At 44.5% G+C, this 15,813-nt stretch overlaps 1 protein-coding gene across 3 annotated transcripts in view; it reads left to right on the top strand.

The window, feature by feature from the left end:
- Positions 1-15,813, top strand: part of ARHGAP23 (Rho GTPase activating protein 23) — a 74,533-nt gene that overhangs the window by 39,880 nt on the left and 18,840 nt on the right. For 2 of the 3 annotated variants that reach the window (XM_048517538.1, XM_048517540.1), the window contains exons 10-15: positions 568-870; positions 3,612-3,673; positions 4,916-5,043; positions 7,743-7,861; positions 10,494-10,649; positions 14,611-14,689. In XM_048517538.1, the coding sequence (XP_048373495.1) occupies positions 568-870; positions 3,612-3,673; positions 4,916-5,043; positions 7,743-7,861; positions 10,494-10,649; positions 14,611-14,689 (847 nt within the window). The remainder of the gene's footprint in view (positions 1-567; positions 871-3,611; positions 3,674-4,915; positions 5,044-7,742; positions 7,862-10,493; positions 10,650-14,610; positions 14,690-15,813) is intronic. The other variant, XM_048517539.1, reaches the window with a different exon arrangement.

The raw sequence follows: 15,813 nt of genomic DNA, 5'->3' as shown, positions 1-15,813 counted from the left end.
CAATACCAAGCAGTCCTCAGGAATAAAGATTCCCAGGGCTAGAAAGGAACGTGGGAAAGTTCAACACTTTCTACTACACTTGCGTGCTGAAGTGGTTAAGAGCAGGTGGACTCTAATCCAGAGAACCGGGTTTGATTCCCCACTCCTCCACATGAACCAGAGTTGTTTCCCCACTCCTAGGTTCTTGTGGGGTGACTTTGAGCTAGTCACAGTTCTCTCAGAACTCTCAGGTATCTATTGTGGGGAATGGAAGGAAAGGAGTTTGTAACTCGCCTTGAGTCTCCTTACAGGAGAGAAAAGGGCGGCGGGGGGGATATAAATTGAAACTCTTTTTGATGGCTGATAAGATCCAACCCTGAGTCTCTCTCTGTGCTTTTTGGGGCTGGTGAGTTTGCACACAGGATTTGCACCCAGCTCCTCTGTAGATCTTCTGTAGGTGAGCCCTACTTTCCCCTTCCATTCTGTCCCCTTCCCCTCCCTTCCGTGCGTCTCAGTGTCCCTCATTATCCCACATGCTCAATTCTGTCCCTCTGTCTCTCCCTTCCCTGCACCCCGGTCCCCCTACAGAAAGTTGGTGGCGGTATCCGGCAGTGGAAGCGGGCCTTCGCTGTCCTGCGCTCGCACTCGCTCTACTTGTGCAAAGACCGACGGGAGGCTGTGGCTAGTGCCCTGCCCCCAGGTGAGGAGGAGCAGCCGCCCATCAGCGTCCGAGCGTGCCTGGTGGACATCTCCTACAGCGACACCAAGAGGAAGCACGTCTTCCGGCTGACGACCGCTGACTTCTGTGAATGTCTCTTTCAGGCCGAAGACCGGGATGACATGCTGGCCTGGATTAAAGCCATCAGGGAGAGCAGCAAAGCCGAGGGCGAGGTGAGCGTCGCCAGGGGCTGGCTGCCGGCCGGCCTGCTCCCCGGGGTTGCCAGATGCAACCCAGTTTGCAATCTCAATGTTTCTTCTCCCCCCTTTTCACTTCTTTCTCCTGGGGAGGAAGCCGCCTGCAAAGAAGTTGCATGCCAGGGCATACCACCTAGAAGGACATATAGGGTCAAATGTCCCTGGGCTGCGGCCATTTAGTCACATGGGGGGTGGAAAATCATGCCCCCACCCCTCCTCCTTCCCTTGTTGTTTGGTCATGGTGAGGGAGTGTGGCTGCCCATATGGGGGTGGGAGTGTGTCGAAAACTCAGATTTTGCACCGGGCTACATTTTCCCTAGATACACCTCTTCATTTCGCAGTCTAGTTTTAGTGAAGTAGAAATTAACAAGCATGCTGGGACACATACAGGGTGTATGGCAAAGGAGCGATACATTCAGGCAAGGAAACTAGTGTGTAGCCAGAGATTGCTTTGTAGCTGCTGCTGCTGCTGTTGCAGCTCATGTTTTAAAGGTGCTTGCTTCTTTGGCAGTGAAGAATTTCTGCCTGTGCAGTGTTCCCAAACAAGCCTGTGTCCCATCTTTGCATATCAGTCCTTCCTCTCTAGTTGTGCAGTAAAACCTTGCCAGCATGGTGGCTGTATCCATTCTTGCAAGTTCTTCGGACAAAACGCAGCGATTGTCTTTAAGCCTGAGACACGTTGCTTCTGCTCAGACCTTTTGCTCTTGTGTGGCGTTCAAGTTGGACAGTTTTGTGAATTGAGCATATGCATATTATCTCCTAATCGTCCCCTACCCAGGTTTCCCCCTGCTTTGCTCCTCTCTTGCCCAGACCTGGGCTGTGCCCCCACATTGTTAAAAATGGTGCTTTCTTTGTGCTGTAACAATCGTCCCCAAGTAGATTGCCAGTTGCTTGTGCTAGAAGCAACCTTTTGCAACCTTTCAATCTACCTGGAGTTGGTCACATCAAAGAGATAGTGTCAGCATGATAGAGAAAAGGTGTCAGTGTCTTGACCCTCTCTAGCTATCTAACTTACTGGTAAACCCCCCCGCCTCTGTGTTTGAGGGGGAAAATAGCATACAGTCCTTCACTTCCAACACTTGAGAACGATTGTTACAGCATAAGGAAAGAATAGTAACCAATGGGGGCTGAGCGCAGCCTTGCTTTGACACAGTATCTTGGGACAGTTTGCAGTTTGTGCATGGTGTGAACTTTGCAGGCCCAACTGTTGGCAGTTTCTTTGCCCCAGCCCCGCCGTGGCCACATTCCCACTCGATGGCTTTTTCAGGCTTTTTGAAAAACTGGCCATTGATTTATCAGTGCAGTTTAAGGCTACGGTGGTAACACCAATTTCTGATTTTTCAAAAAAGCCCTTGGGTGGCGAAAGGGGAAAATGGCAACTGGGTGGGACTGGGTCAAGAAACAGGGGAAGCTACCATTTGCCGCTGCAAGCATCTCTTAACTTAGAAACATAGAACTAGAAGGGACCTCAAGGGTCATCTAGTACAACCCCCTGCACAATGCAGGAAATTCACAACTACCTCCTGTCGCTGAGTGCCCAGAGGCAATAGAAAGATCCTGGAAAATTGTTGGGGTGTGTGTGAACTTTAAACCCCAGATTTGGAATTTGGCTGGAAGTATTGCTGAGCATAGGGAATTTGGCAAACAATCAACTCTGGATCGCAGCCAGAACTTGTTAATTTACAGGGCAAACTATAACTTTTATTTGCGGTAAAATCGCATCTGACTTGTGTTGACCCCTGGTGGGATTGTCAAGGTGATGTTCTGAGATAGTTTGCCATTCCCTGCCTCTGCGTCACGACCCTGGTATTCTTTGGCGGTCTCCCACCCAAAATATTTGCCAGGTTTGAGGCTGAACGTGTGTGACTGGCCCAAGGTCACCCAACAAGTTTCAGCGGCAGAGTTGAGATTCGAACTTGGGTTTCCAGGTCCTAGTCTGACACCTTAACACCATGCTGTACACCATGCTGGCTTTCATAAATATAACTATGTCTGATTTGTTGTTGATTTTCTGATCAAATAGTGATTCATATCTATTTATGATCCTCCTGGTACTGGGAGACAGAAAATATCGTTTTATCTCTCTCCTGGCCACAGAGGTGTGAGGCTGTTATCTATCCCATGTGTTGAGGGCAAAGGGATGGAATAAAACCATTTTAACAAGGATGAAAGAGCTTTTCAACTTTGAACTCTGTTAGCTAAAATTTGTCCAACCGCTCCAGTTAGCTTTCAGTGACCCCTGCTGGTTGGAAGATCACACTGTTAGGAAAAGTTTACATATTCAGTAGAGTCAAATGGCAAATGTTTGCTGGGATTCTACAATTTTAGACTGGGGATGGAAGTTTTTCTGTTTTACTCCAGAAGACGCAAACATCCACCCACTTGATGGAAAAAAGGAGGGTTCAAAGTGTACTCTTTCCCGCTTCCCCTGTGAAAGAAGTGGGGACATTTTTGCAGGGGAGGTAATTCAAATATACAGACTCCCCTACCTGAAGCTAGAAATGTTGCTGAAAAGAAAATGTTTTATCATTTGATTTTCGAGTCTTTTGTAAGTGACTCCAAGAGCATCTGACAGGGCTTATCTGTTCAGTATGTGCTTCTAACTGCATTTAGCCTATTTGGTGGAAAGGGTCTTTTGACAGTGGGAAAGCGAGAGTATGACCTTAAGCTTGATAGTTAACCCTTCTTTGTATTCTCTTTGTGTCTTTTTTCCCTAGGACCCTGGGTTTGCAAGCCAAGCACTTATTAATAAGAAGTTGAACGATTACAGGAAAGTAAGGTAGGTTTCTTATCACCATTACTTTTTCCCACCTGTTTTCTAACTACCTAGAGTTATCGGGTTAAATCTGTCTTTGCACTTTAACATTTCTCACAACACAAACTGGACTTGCACAATGGAATGTTCCTTCCAACGGAAAAAGAAAAGATCTCTGCACACAGAAAAGCTCATCATGGCTGAGCGAGACCCCTTTCGCTGTGAAATGCTAGCTTTTTGTGTTTAGGGATTATTATATGCAGTGTATTCAGTCCTTGCCGACACTACTGCGCAAATACAGTGAGAATCAGGCATACATCAGGTGAAGATGTTTTTATTTCGAACAGCTTTTAACATCTAGATTTCAGCAAGTAGCATTTTAGGTTTCATAGGTTAATTTTAGAGACATTTAAAAATGGTCTAGTTTGATTTTAGTGTATTTTATTCAGTTTTTATTGTTCTTGGTTTTTTCTTGTTTTTTCTTGTATTTTGTAAGCTGCCTTGAATATGGCTATAGAAAGGTGGGATATAAATACTTTAAATAAACAATAATAAATACTGTTAGTTCATAGGAACAGCTGTTTGTGTTCTGCATGCTAAAAAAGACACCCCCATGTCCCAGTTCTATAGCTCAAATAAAGTAGGTTTCATAGAATCTTGGGCTTATTCCGCACATGCAGAATAATGCACTTTCAAACTGCTTTCAGTGCTCTTTGAAGCTGTGTGGAATAGCAAAATCCACTTGCAAACAGTTGTGAAAGTGGTTTAAAAATGCATTATTTTGTGTGTGCGGAAGGGGCCATAGAGTTGGAAGAAACCACAAGGGCTGTCCAGTCCTACCCCTGCTTTTGGCTCTTCCCTCTTCCTGCTTACATGAATAATTATGGTTAAAAAAACCTATATGTGGGTTAAAATGAGTTAGCTTTCCCTCCACTAGCAGGGATTCATCAGAGCATAATCTAGGTTTAGAATCTCGCTTAGCTGGAAAACTGCAATTAGTTTAACTCATGAACACACGGTCATGGGTACTTGTACTTTGCTTTTTCCCATGCAAAGAGAGAGCTGACCTCGCACTTGAGCCCATCAACAAAGCTGACGTTTGTGCACATTCTTATTTAACTGAGGTTAAATGTGACATTGGAGTTTCTACCCAACTAGAGATGTTTCTGGGGCTGAGTTGGTGGCCAAACCCACTTTCCGAATATGCACGAGCAAGAGACAAGGGTCCTAGCACTGACGCTGCGTCTCATTCCTCTTCCCTTGCAGTTCTGCTGGGACCAAACTGGACTCCTCCCCGAAAGGACCACGAGGGCAGGGAATGAAGCCAGAGTCACAGAAACAAATAGGAACCGGACCGCCCCGTTCCTCACGCCAGGATGCCATAACACCAAGAGGTGAGAAGGGCAAGATTACATATATGTGCTGGAAGAATCATAGAGCTGGAAGAGACCCCAAGGGCCATCAAGTCCAAACCCCTGCCATACAGGAACGCACCATCAAAGCACTCCTGACATATGTTCATCCAGCCTCTGCTTAAAAATCTCCAAAGAAGGAGACTCCACCACTCTCCGAGGCAGTGAATTCCCCTGTCGAACAGCCCTGATGTCAGGAAGTTCTTCCTAATGTTTAGGTGGAATCTCTTTTCCTTCACCTTGAATCCATTACTCCATGTCCTGGTCTCTGAGGCAGCAGAAAACAAGCTTGTTCCCTGTTCAACATAACATCCCTTCAAATATTTAAACCTAGCTATCATGTCACCCCTTAACCTACGCTTCTCCAGACTGAACTGCAGCTCTGTTGGTGGGAAGAAGGTTGCTTGCCTCTAACACTGTGATTACCGACCCTTTTTGTCATGAATACCCATTGGCAACCTGTTTCCCTTAAAATTGTGCCCCCGTATTAGTAAACCCGTTTTGTAATTGTTTTCCCGCATCCCTGAACACTCTGGCATGTACCCCTGGGGTACACATACCCCAGGTTGGGAACTACTTCTCTAGCAGATCATATCCAGTAGAGAAGGCTTGTACATGTTTAAACAGTATGGTGGGGTTCAAGAGTGGGGTTCAATTCCCCACTCCTCTGAATGAAGCCTGCGGGGTGACCTTGGGCCAGTCACTTCTCTCAGGCCCCTTCCGCACATGCAGAGTAATGCACTTTCGATCCACTTTCAGTGCACTTTGCAGCTGGATTTTACTGTGCAGAATAGCAAAATCAACTTGCAAACAATTGTGAAAGTGGATTAAATGTGCATCATTCTGCATGTGTGGAAAGGGCTTCAGAAAACACTCTGCCCATGCAGAGGCAGGCAATGGCAAACCACCTCTGAAAGTCTCTTGCCTTAAAAACCCTATGAGGTCACCAGAAGTCAGCTGTGACTTGACGGCTCTTTGGCACACTGCTGCTGGGACTAAACCCTTCCAAGACATTTTTGCTCTCTGGCTTGGCCTTTGCCTCTTAACTTCAGCTGCATGAAGGTTGGGTGGGGTCGATGCCAGGGTGCTCAGTAGCTCCGTAGTTTGTAGAACGTAAGTTCCTGGAAGACTTGGCTTCAGATCTCAGCATAGCCATGGGCTCATTTGGTAACCGAGGGACAGCTCGTTTCCGTTAGCCTCAGTTTCCTACCTGCAACGTAAGAATGGAAGTAACGCAAGCTTCTGGTTTACTAATGGTGATGCAAAGGCTTCTTTTTTCACAGTTTGTTTACATCATTTTTCTTCTGAAGCCCCTGCACTTAAACTTGTTTGGCCCCTTCCATTTGTAACATTTTAGAGCTTTCATTGAATGTAACTTGTGACTTGCCTGTATTTAACAAAAAAATTTAAAAAGTTTCTTGCAGAGAAAAACCCCCAAATACTTGATTTAGATCTCTGGCTTCATTTTATGCCACTGTTATGCCCCGAATCCTCACTCAGAACTGATTGCAGATAGTGAGATTCCTCAGTGTATACTTAGAAATGGTTTGTGCAGAAATAGCAGTGTGATACAGGCTTCCTACACTATACCAGCTGAGAGTATATGTGGGGATCTCATGCTTGAAGCCTACATGCATGCATGCATGCTGCTCTGTCTGTCTGTCTGTCTGTCTGTCTACACACACACACACACACACACACACACACACACACACACACACACACACACACACACACACACACACACACACACACAAAATCCTGCAAAATTCTCCTCCTTGATGAGGTCAGTTTTCTCCTGCAAGATTTTTATGGGAATGTTCAGGAGCAGCAGTGGCGTAGTAGCTAAGAGCAGTGGCTAAGAGCAGGTACACTCTTATCTGGAGGAACCGGGTTTGATTCCCAGCTCTGCCTCTTGAGCTGTGGAGGCTTGTCTGGGGAATTCAGATTAGCTTGTGCACTCCCACATTAGCCAGCTGGGTAACCTTGGGCTAGTCCCAGTTCTTCAGAGCTCTCTCAGCCCCACCCACCTCACAGGGTGTTTGTTGTGAGGGGGGAAGGGCAAGGAGATTGTAAGCCCCTTTGAATCTCCTACAGGAGAGAAAGGGGGAATATAAATCCAAACTCTTCTTCTTTTTGATATTTCATTTGCTCTCAGAGTTAGTACCGCCCTGGGAAGCACTGTGTTGCTAACTCCTGTTTCTGCCCACTGCGGGTCACATCATCCATGCGTTCTACACACAGTGACTTCTCATATGCACCATAGCCATTGGAAATTGAACATCATTGGAGACTGAACATCACAGTGTGTGGGGTGGGGGGAGTTCAGCAGGACAAAGAGCAAACAATGGCTGATGTGACTGCCTGTTGAAGAAGAATTTCCCCAACATCTCCCTTCTTCCCCACCTTCCTCCTCCTCCTTCCCTTTCCTCTTCCCTTTTCATTTCTACTCCCATCACCTGTGCAATATCTAGCCCTGTGTTCTGAGCAGCTACTCCTGCTTCCTTTCAGTACAGGGGAAACTCACTGCATGGAGACCTTTTCCTGCCATGCACTGTTGAATAAAAACAACCCTTAGGATGGACTTCGAGACAGTAGTTTTTACTCGATGCAGCTTGTTGCATTTCTTCCCTTGGTGTTCTAAGTGGTGACTTTGCCTGTCCCCATCTTTGTTCGCCCAGATGACAGTGTCCCCCAGAAAGCCCCGTGGGGCATCAACATCATGAAGAAAAACAAGAAGCTTGCTCCACGGACTTTTGGTGTGAGGCTAGAAGACTGCCAGCCAGCTCCCAACAACAAGGTAGGCCTTCTCCCAATGGTGGAGTTCTCTTCCTGTGGAAATCCAGTGCATTATGCCGTGCGTGGAGTTTGATTGCAAGCAGTATAAGTGAAAAAGTTTAGTGGTTTAGCCACGTTCTGGTATTGTTACACTGTACTTATCGCATTATTTTCTAATTTTGTAATCCAGGGGGGTTTTTTTGCATTGACTGTTGTGTATGTTTTTGTTAGAACAAAGTTCAAAACCTTAAAGACCATCAAAATATTTCAGGGTTTAAGATTTTGTGAATCAAAACCTATGTTGTCAGATGGTATCCGACAAAGTCAGCTTTGACCCCCCAAAACTTATGTCCTAGAATATTTTGGTGGTCTTTTAAGGCGCTGCTGGATTTGACTTTAATTCTACTACTGAAACCAGTGTGGCGTAGTGGTTAAGAGCAGGTGCACTCTAATTTGGAGAACCAGGTTTGATTCCCCGCTTTGCCCCTTGAGCTGGGGAACTAGATTAGCCTGTGCACTCCAGCACATGCCAGCTGGGTGACCTTGGGCTAGTCACAGTTCTTTGGAGCTCTCTCAGCCCCACCCACCTCACAGGGTGTTTGTTGTTGGGTGTGCGGGGAGGGAGAAGGTAAAGGAGATCGTGAGCCCCTTACAGGAGAGAAAGGGGAGATATAAATTCAAACTCTTCTTCTAATATGGTTGCCGCTCTGAAACTTTTTGTTATGTTCTTTAAAAATTGTAATCTGCTGCATTTTTGTGAGAAAGGTGGACTTTAAATTATGAAGTAAATAAATAAGCAGGTTTCAGGGCCAAGCTTTGACAGCTGGGCTGGATGCTTCTTGCCAGTAGTTTCAGATGCAGCCTGTTTGCTTATGATTTCATGTGCAGCTATGAAAAGTGTGAAAACAGGATGGAAAAGATCATCATCATCAATTTAATTTGTACCCTGCCCTATCCCCAAAGAGCTCAGGATGGCTAACAACATAAGTAAATAAAATACATTATAACATTATGACTAATAAATACATAAGACTAAAATAAAGTCAAATTTCAGATGGCGACTTAACACTACAAACCTAACAATATAGTAAAAGTAATAACACTATATTAATACACAGCAACATACATCAAACTAGATCTAGACTATCAAATACATTAACAGCAAAACAGTATATTAACAGTATAGCAATAACAGCATAGTCATCAGCATATCAGAACAGCAATATATAAACAATACCAAATAGTAATATATCAGTACATTCACAACATACGTTTCCAATGTATCAATACATACTACATAGCATTAACATTGTCAATACATAATTCCATAACATTAATAGTAATACTTAACTCTATAACATTAACAATAAAACAAAAGCTACAACCTTGATAAATACTAAAATTACTCTACAGTAAACTATAACTGCTGCACAAAACAACCTAATAGTACTACCTGGTTACTCCAAAGGGGTTGGCTATGTCTATCTAACTTACATGTCTAACAATGAAGAGGAAAAAGCTAACTACATTCCCTAATCAGATGAGGATTATTGGCCTGGATGGAGGAGTTTGGTGGTCTTAAAGTAGCTTATAGAGTACTGTCTTTAGACCTGGGCACTAAATCAATTCCATACCCTCCTTATAAGAGAGCGCACATACATGGGCGGTGCTTCTTACAAAAATATCTTTGCTTGGCAGCTTCCTGAGACACCTCACTGCTAAAATATTTTCAGAGTTTTGACTGTTGCCTCTGCATCTGGTATCTATATTATTGATGTTAAATACCATCAGGTCGCTTCCAACTTATGGATCAACCCCCTCCAAAGCATCCTATTGTTAACACCCTTACGCAGGTCTTGCAAACTGAGAGCTATGGCTTCCTTCCTCTTTTCTTCTTGCCTTCAACTTTTCCAACTATTGTCTTTGCCAGTGCCTTTTGCCTTCTCATAAAGTGACAGAAGTACAATAACCTCAGTCTAGGCCCTCTAGGGATAGTTCAGGCTTGCTGGAAGTAAAGTGTAGACGACTGGGGAAGGCAATGGCAAACCACTTCCGATTTCCTTGCTGGGGGTTAAGTGTAGACAGCTGGGGAAGGCAATAGCAAACCACCTCAGATTTCCTTGCTGGAAGTAAAGTGAAGATGACTGGGGAAGGCCATGACAAACCACCCCCGATTTTTTTGCTGGGGGGTAAAGTGTAGACGATTGGGGAAGGCCATGGCAAACCACTCCCGATTTTCTTGCTGGGGGGTAAAGTGTAGACGATTGGGGAAGGCCATGACAAACCACCCCCGATTTTCTTGCTGGGGGGTAAAGTGTAGACGATTGGGGAAGGCCATGGCAAACCACCCCCGATTTCCTTGCTGGGGGTAAAGTGAAGATGACTGGGGAAGGCCATGGCAAACCATCCTTGATTTCCTTGCTGGGCATAAAGTGTAGACAACTGTGGAAGGCAATGGCAAACCACTCTGTAAACATAGTCTACCTAGCAAACATTGTAATGTGACATCATTCCATGCGTTAGTTGCTTGTACAGGGGCTACCTTTACCTTGTATAGTCATGTTAAAAAGCATGCCAGAACTATGTGGGTTTGATCTTTGTTAACGCTGCTGCCAGCCTCATCTCTGTTTCTCCCATTTTTTTGCCTTCTGCAGAGAGTTCCTCTGATTGTAGAAGCCTGTTGCAAAGTGGTGGAAGATAAAGGTCTGGAATACATGGGCATCTACCGGGTCCCTGGAAACAACGCTATGGTGTCCAGCCTGCAGGAACAGCTCAATAAAGGCTTTGCAGAATTCAACCTACAGGATGAGGTGAGAATGATGACACACTGCAAATGATTACACACGGTCCTTAACCTGCTGCCCACCTTTTTAGCCAACATTTCACTTGTGCAGAAAACTATCCTTATGTTGTTTAGTACTGACACCTAGTGGCCATGTCACTGTAGTACAGGGCACTCACATAGATCTGTTCGAAATTTCAGAAGAGCATGTTTGTTCCAAAGCAAAACAAAGGCTCGCCTGCATAATCCCATTTTGGCCCTGAGATTATGAGCAGTTTAATTTGGAAGCTAAGTGATTGGGTGAGAGATCAGTATATTTCTGGCTAAAATATTATATTTCATTTTGTTATAATGTGTAAGCCTCGAATATTACTATGTTCAAGGTATAAGAAATAAATAAAATTTTGTCTCTGTTACAAACTCAGCTGATGACCTTTTGGATATCCAAGCTCTAACCCTGCTAATATGCATAACAAAACTAATATTTTTAAAAAAGTTTTAAAATCATATTTAAAAAATCAAAAGGAGGTTGCATTTATAGCTTAGAAGGTCTGTAATAATATGAGCATAATAAACAGGTTATGAATATTTTAATGGATCTGTACTGCTGCTTCCAAACTGTGTCACCTGGAGAAATAAAGCCTCCATTTGCACCCAACATCATTTAGGGAATAATTCAGGAGAGTATGCCTTCTTTCTTTCCTGTAGTTTTATTTTTCTCCACAAAGTATTTTTGTGAGATTTCCTGAGTTGTAGAACACACCTAGGTAGAAAGATCTGTTTGTCTGACTATGGCTCTTCAAGCACTTTTGGTCTCCTTCATTGAGTGTGCATGCCCTTCGTGTTGAATTCTCTGTAATGCACATGTTTTATTCTTTCCCAAAGTCACCTCATCTCAGATCAGAGACTCTCCACAGTTTCCAAAACCCATTTAAGCACAAATCTTCCACTCCCTTTACAGGGAAAGCAAAGGGAGTCAGCATGCATTTAACTTCTGTTGGCTTTTCTTGCTTCTCTCTGCCTTTCCCCACCTACCCAAGAGCAGTTCCTCCCACTCTTCAGGCTAGCAATTCAGACCAATCAGAAGAGCTTTCTGTTGTTGTTGTTGTTGTTTTTATTTTGATGTTGCTGGTCTATTGCTGGGGCAACAGACCCTTGAAATCAACATGAAACTTAAAGGATCTAGCAAAGTAATGGTGGCAGGTAATGCTCCTCACATACACACCGCTGGAGATTGCATGGATAGAACAGGTAGGCAAAATGGTGTCCAAAATGGGGACACTTTGCAGCAGGAGAATCCTGTTTAAACAAGAAACCATGGGAAAGCCCACTACAAAGCTAACAGCCGAGGGTAAGCACTACATGGATAAAGGGCCACTGCCTCTCTTTAATTCTACTCTTTCCCCCAAGGAACTAAGGGCAGTATGCATATTTCTCTCTTTCCCCTTTTATCCTCACAACCCTGTGACGTATGTTGGGCTGGCAGTCTGTGACTGTTCCAAGGGAACCAAATAAGCTTCATGTCTGAGGCTGAACAACCTGATACCCTTTCCCCAGGTCCATTTTTGGTCTAGTTAGCAGACATCTTGGAGTTCTGCGCTCAGAACTTGCTTTCCAGACATGCAAGGTCTCATGTGGATCTGCACAACAATGCTCGGGAAGAGGAGGATTACATCTTTCCTCCTGTTCCTCTTTCCTAATATGAAATGGCCCTGGGGAGCAACTGTTTGCCCCGCTGGTGAAGTTGCATGAAAGAGCTACATGCTTACTGAAGGGCTATGTTAAGTATCCCCAGCAGGGCAAAAAGCAGCTCCCGGGTGCTCTTTCAGGATGGGGAAATGTCTCCCAGGGGGTGGGGGAAAGCGTGAGCATCTGCAACCCATAATCCTGCTCTGAATTGACCTTCGCCTGCCTGAGAATTATTTTCCCAGTGGGGAACTCACAATCCATGTCTGATTCGAATGCTTCACCACAGAGCCAGATACAACCCAAGGATTTTTTAACACATAGTGAGGCTTAGAGGGAGATTTTGAATGCTCCTAGATCCTAGTCTGACATTCTTTAACTACCCAGCATAGTGTGGTGGTTAGGAGCAGGTGGATTCTGTCATGATAGAATGAAAGAATGAAAAGTTCACATAAAGGGTCATTTCAAGTTAGCAGAAAGTTTGCCCAACCCAAGGACGGAGACAGTCAATCTAGGGGCAAAAGTAGCAAAGATTAACCTTTAACATGATTGGTGAGTTCAACAGTAATTCTAGACCAATGAGAGGCTGTTGCGTGGGCGGGGAAAAGTATCCCTGATGTATGCATTTTGTATATGCTGAGAGATAGAGATAGAGTTGAGTCTGAGTTAAGTTCTGTATATGTTGAACTTTGTTATTGCTGAAGAGTTCTGTATAGAATAATAGTCTTGTATAGATAGACTTGTGTAACCTTGAAACTGCTAAAGTAAAAGCCTTCCTATGGAAAGAACATCTTGAGTGGAGAGTATTCTTTTCCAAAAGTGCTAGAAGGTTGCAGTGAGTGCAAGAAGACTAAACATTCTCATCTTACCAGAGTGACTCTGCTTTAAACTCTGCTGATAGATTCTAATCTGGAGAACCAGGTTTGATTCCTCACTCCTCCACCTGATTGGCAGAGGCTTATCTGGTGAACCAGATGTGTTCCTGCACTCCCACACTCCTGCTGAGAGACCTTGGGCTAGTCACAGTTCTTTGAAACTCTCTCAGCCCCACCTACCTCACAAGGTGTCTGTTGTCGGGAGAGGAAGGGAAAGGAGCTTGTAAGCCAAGTCTCCTTACAGGAGAGAAAGGTGGGATATACATCCAAACTCCTCCTGCTCCTGCTCCTGCTCCTGCTCCTCCTGCTCCTGCTCCTGCTCCTGCTCCTGCTCCTGCTCCTGCTCCTGCTCCTCCTCCTCCTCCTCCTCCTCCTCCTCCTCCTCCTCCTCCTCCTCCTCCTCCTCCTCCTTCTTCTTCTTCTTCTTCTTCTTCTTCTTCTTCTTCTTCTTCTTCTTCTTCTTCTTCTTCTTCTTCTTCTCCTTCTCCTTCTCCTTCTCCTTCTCCTTCTCCTTCTCCTTCTCCTTCTCCTTCTCCTTCTCCTTCTCCTTCTCCTTCTCCTTCTTCCCCCCTCTTAACATTCTAACCTGTCATCCCTTTTCAGCCACACCTGCACTGGTGGTCAATAACAGGTACTCCCACAAGGATACGAGCAGTCGTCCTTGGCTCAGTTCATGATGCTAAAGGTAAAGGCAATCCTGTGTGCAACACCAGGTCATTAGCGAATCAATTTATTAATTGCGGTCATTGACCGGAACAAATACAATCGATAAATACGTTCCAGAATATTACATAAAACACCTCTACAAAACATCAAAACACCTCTACAAAATATTAGAATGTTACTACAAATCATTAAAAAATTTAAATACAGTGAGCAGTACCACAACAGTGAGGAGAGATCTATCTTCACTCAGTGATTATTATATGAGATATCTTCTTCCAATTCTTTCTAATCCTAATTGCTAGCCAAACATACTTGGCAACATAATAAGTTAACTCCTGGGTCGTAGACTGGGTTTCCTCTGATTGAGAGGGCAATCGATGCGAATTGGTGACAGTGGGCCCTTTGGTACATGACTGTAAATCTTGCATTCAAATAAAACATGTTCTTCTATTTCTGTGCTCCCAGCTTGGCAAATACAGGTCCAATCTTTGATTGGGGACCTGGCGTATTTCCCTTCAATAAATGCCAAGGATAGAACATTAGGAAGGTAGGACATCAGCGTAAACTTGTTAAGCAGCAATTTATCACTGGGTCATTACGATTATGGCCTGGCAGCATGGCCAGAACTTAATAGTGGTTTGCAGTAATTGAATCTCACAGTGGCAAGTCTTGACTTTTTGCGAAATGATACATTCTTTCTGTGTCATGAAGTTATTTGCTATCATAACCTTTTTCTTCTTTTTTAAATCTCCCGGTGGGCAGAGGTGGCAAGATTTGAATGTCATAAGCAGCCTGTTGAAGTCTTTCTTCCGAAAACTCCCAGAACCACTGTTTACAGACGGTGAGCAAGCCCAGCTCAAACATCTTTTGCCCCTTGGTCCCTCCCTGCCTAAAATTCACTTAGGAAACGGGGAGATTGGGGGAGAGGCTATGTGATCACATGCATTTCTCTGGTTAGCTGGTTTAACCCCACTCTACTCTGTTCCCAGAACCTGCAGACAGATAGCGAGTGAATTTGGAATTCAGCCAGTGTAGAAATAGATGGAGATTGCAAACCTTTAGCTGGGGCTTGGAGTTCTCCTGAATTAGAGCTGATCTCCATACCACAGAGATCCATTCCCTAGAGAAAATGGCAGCCTCGGAGAGTGGACTGTGTAGTACACCATAGAGTCTTGGAGAAATGTAAGTCCATCCCCAAATCTTTGGGAATCTCTCAAGCCAGAGTTAGCAACCCTAAGTTGGGAGAGAGACAGTGATGGAGTCTTGGCTGGGCCGGTTAATGTCTGACTGGGTATCTCTTTGGACAGCTGCTGTGGGAAGGTTCCAGTGTTACTGGATCTCCAAATTTTGATCGTTGTCTGGTGTGGATGCATTATATATCCCCCCCGCCCAATCTCCCTCTCTGAACAATGTTTGAACAAAATTGCTTTTGTCTGTATTGTTTTTAAAATATATTTTGTATAATACGTAGAAAATATGAACAGATTATAAGAAGCCTTATAATACAGTGTATGCTGTATTTATGCCAGTAATTTAAATCCTTGCATTGTTGAAGGCTTTGGTCAATTTCCCACCGGCCAAAAAGCATGTGTTAAGGAAGCGAACAAACCCGGTTTGGGGAAGACTTACCCACGGTGTTCTGCTTTCTGAAGACCAGGTTCTCACTCACCGCCTCCCCCTATTAACGTGCGCTTGAAAAACTTTCTGGACCTGGTTGTATGTAGAGCTTTTGAAAAGACACACGGCGAATGTGGAGCGGTGGGGAAGAAGGGGGGTTGAATCCGGGTTCAAACTATCCGCCCTTGCGAAAGGACGTGGAGCCTCCCATCCAATCAGGATGCAGTGGGCTGTGCAGGATGCGCACGCAGCCCTTTTAAAAAAATTTAATTTCTCAGAACAAAGATGCACATTGCTTTGAAGCGATGTGGAGCCGGTGTACTTAAGAGACTTAAGTGGCATTTTCCC

Source organism: Sphaerodactylus townsendi, linkage group LG15, assembly GCF_021028975.2.
Source record: "Sphaerodactylus townsendi isolate TG3544 linkage group LG15, MPM_Stown_v2.3, whole genome shotgun sequence".
Taxonomy (NCBI): Eukaryota; Metazoa; Chordata; class Lepidosauria; order Squamata; family Sphaerodactylidae; genus Sphaerodactylus; species Sphaerodactylus townsendi.
This window is presented reverse-complemented; position numbering and strand designations above follow the sequence as displayed.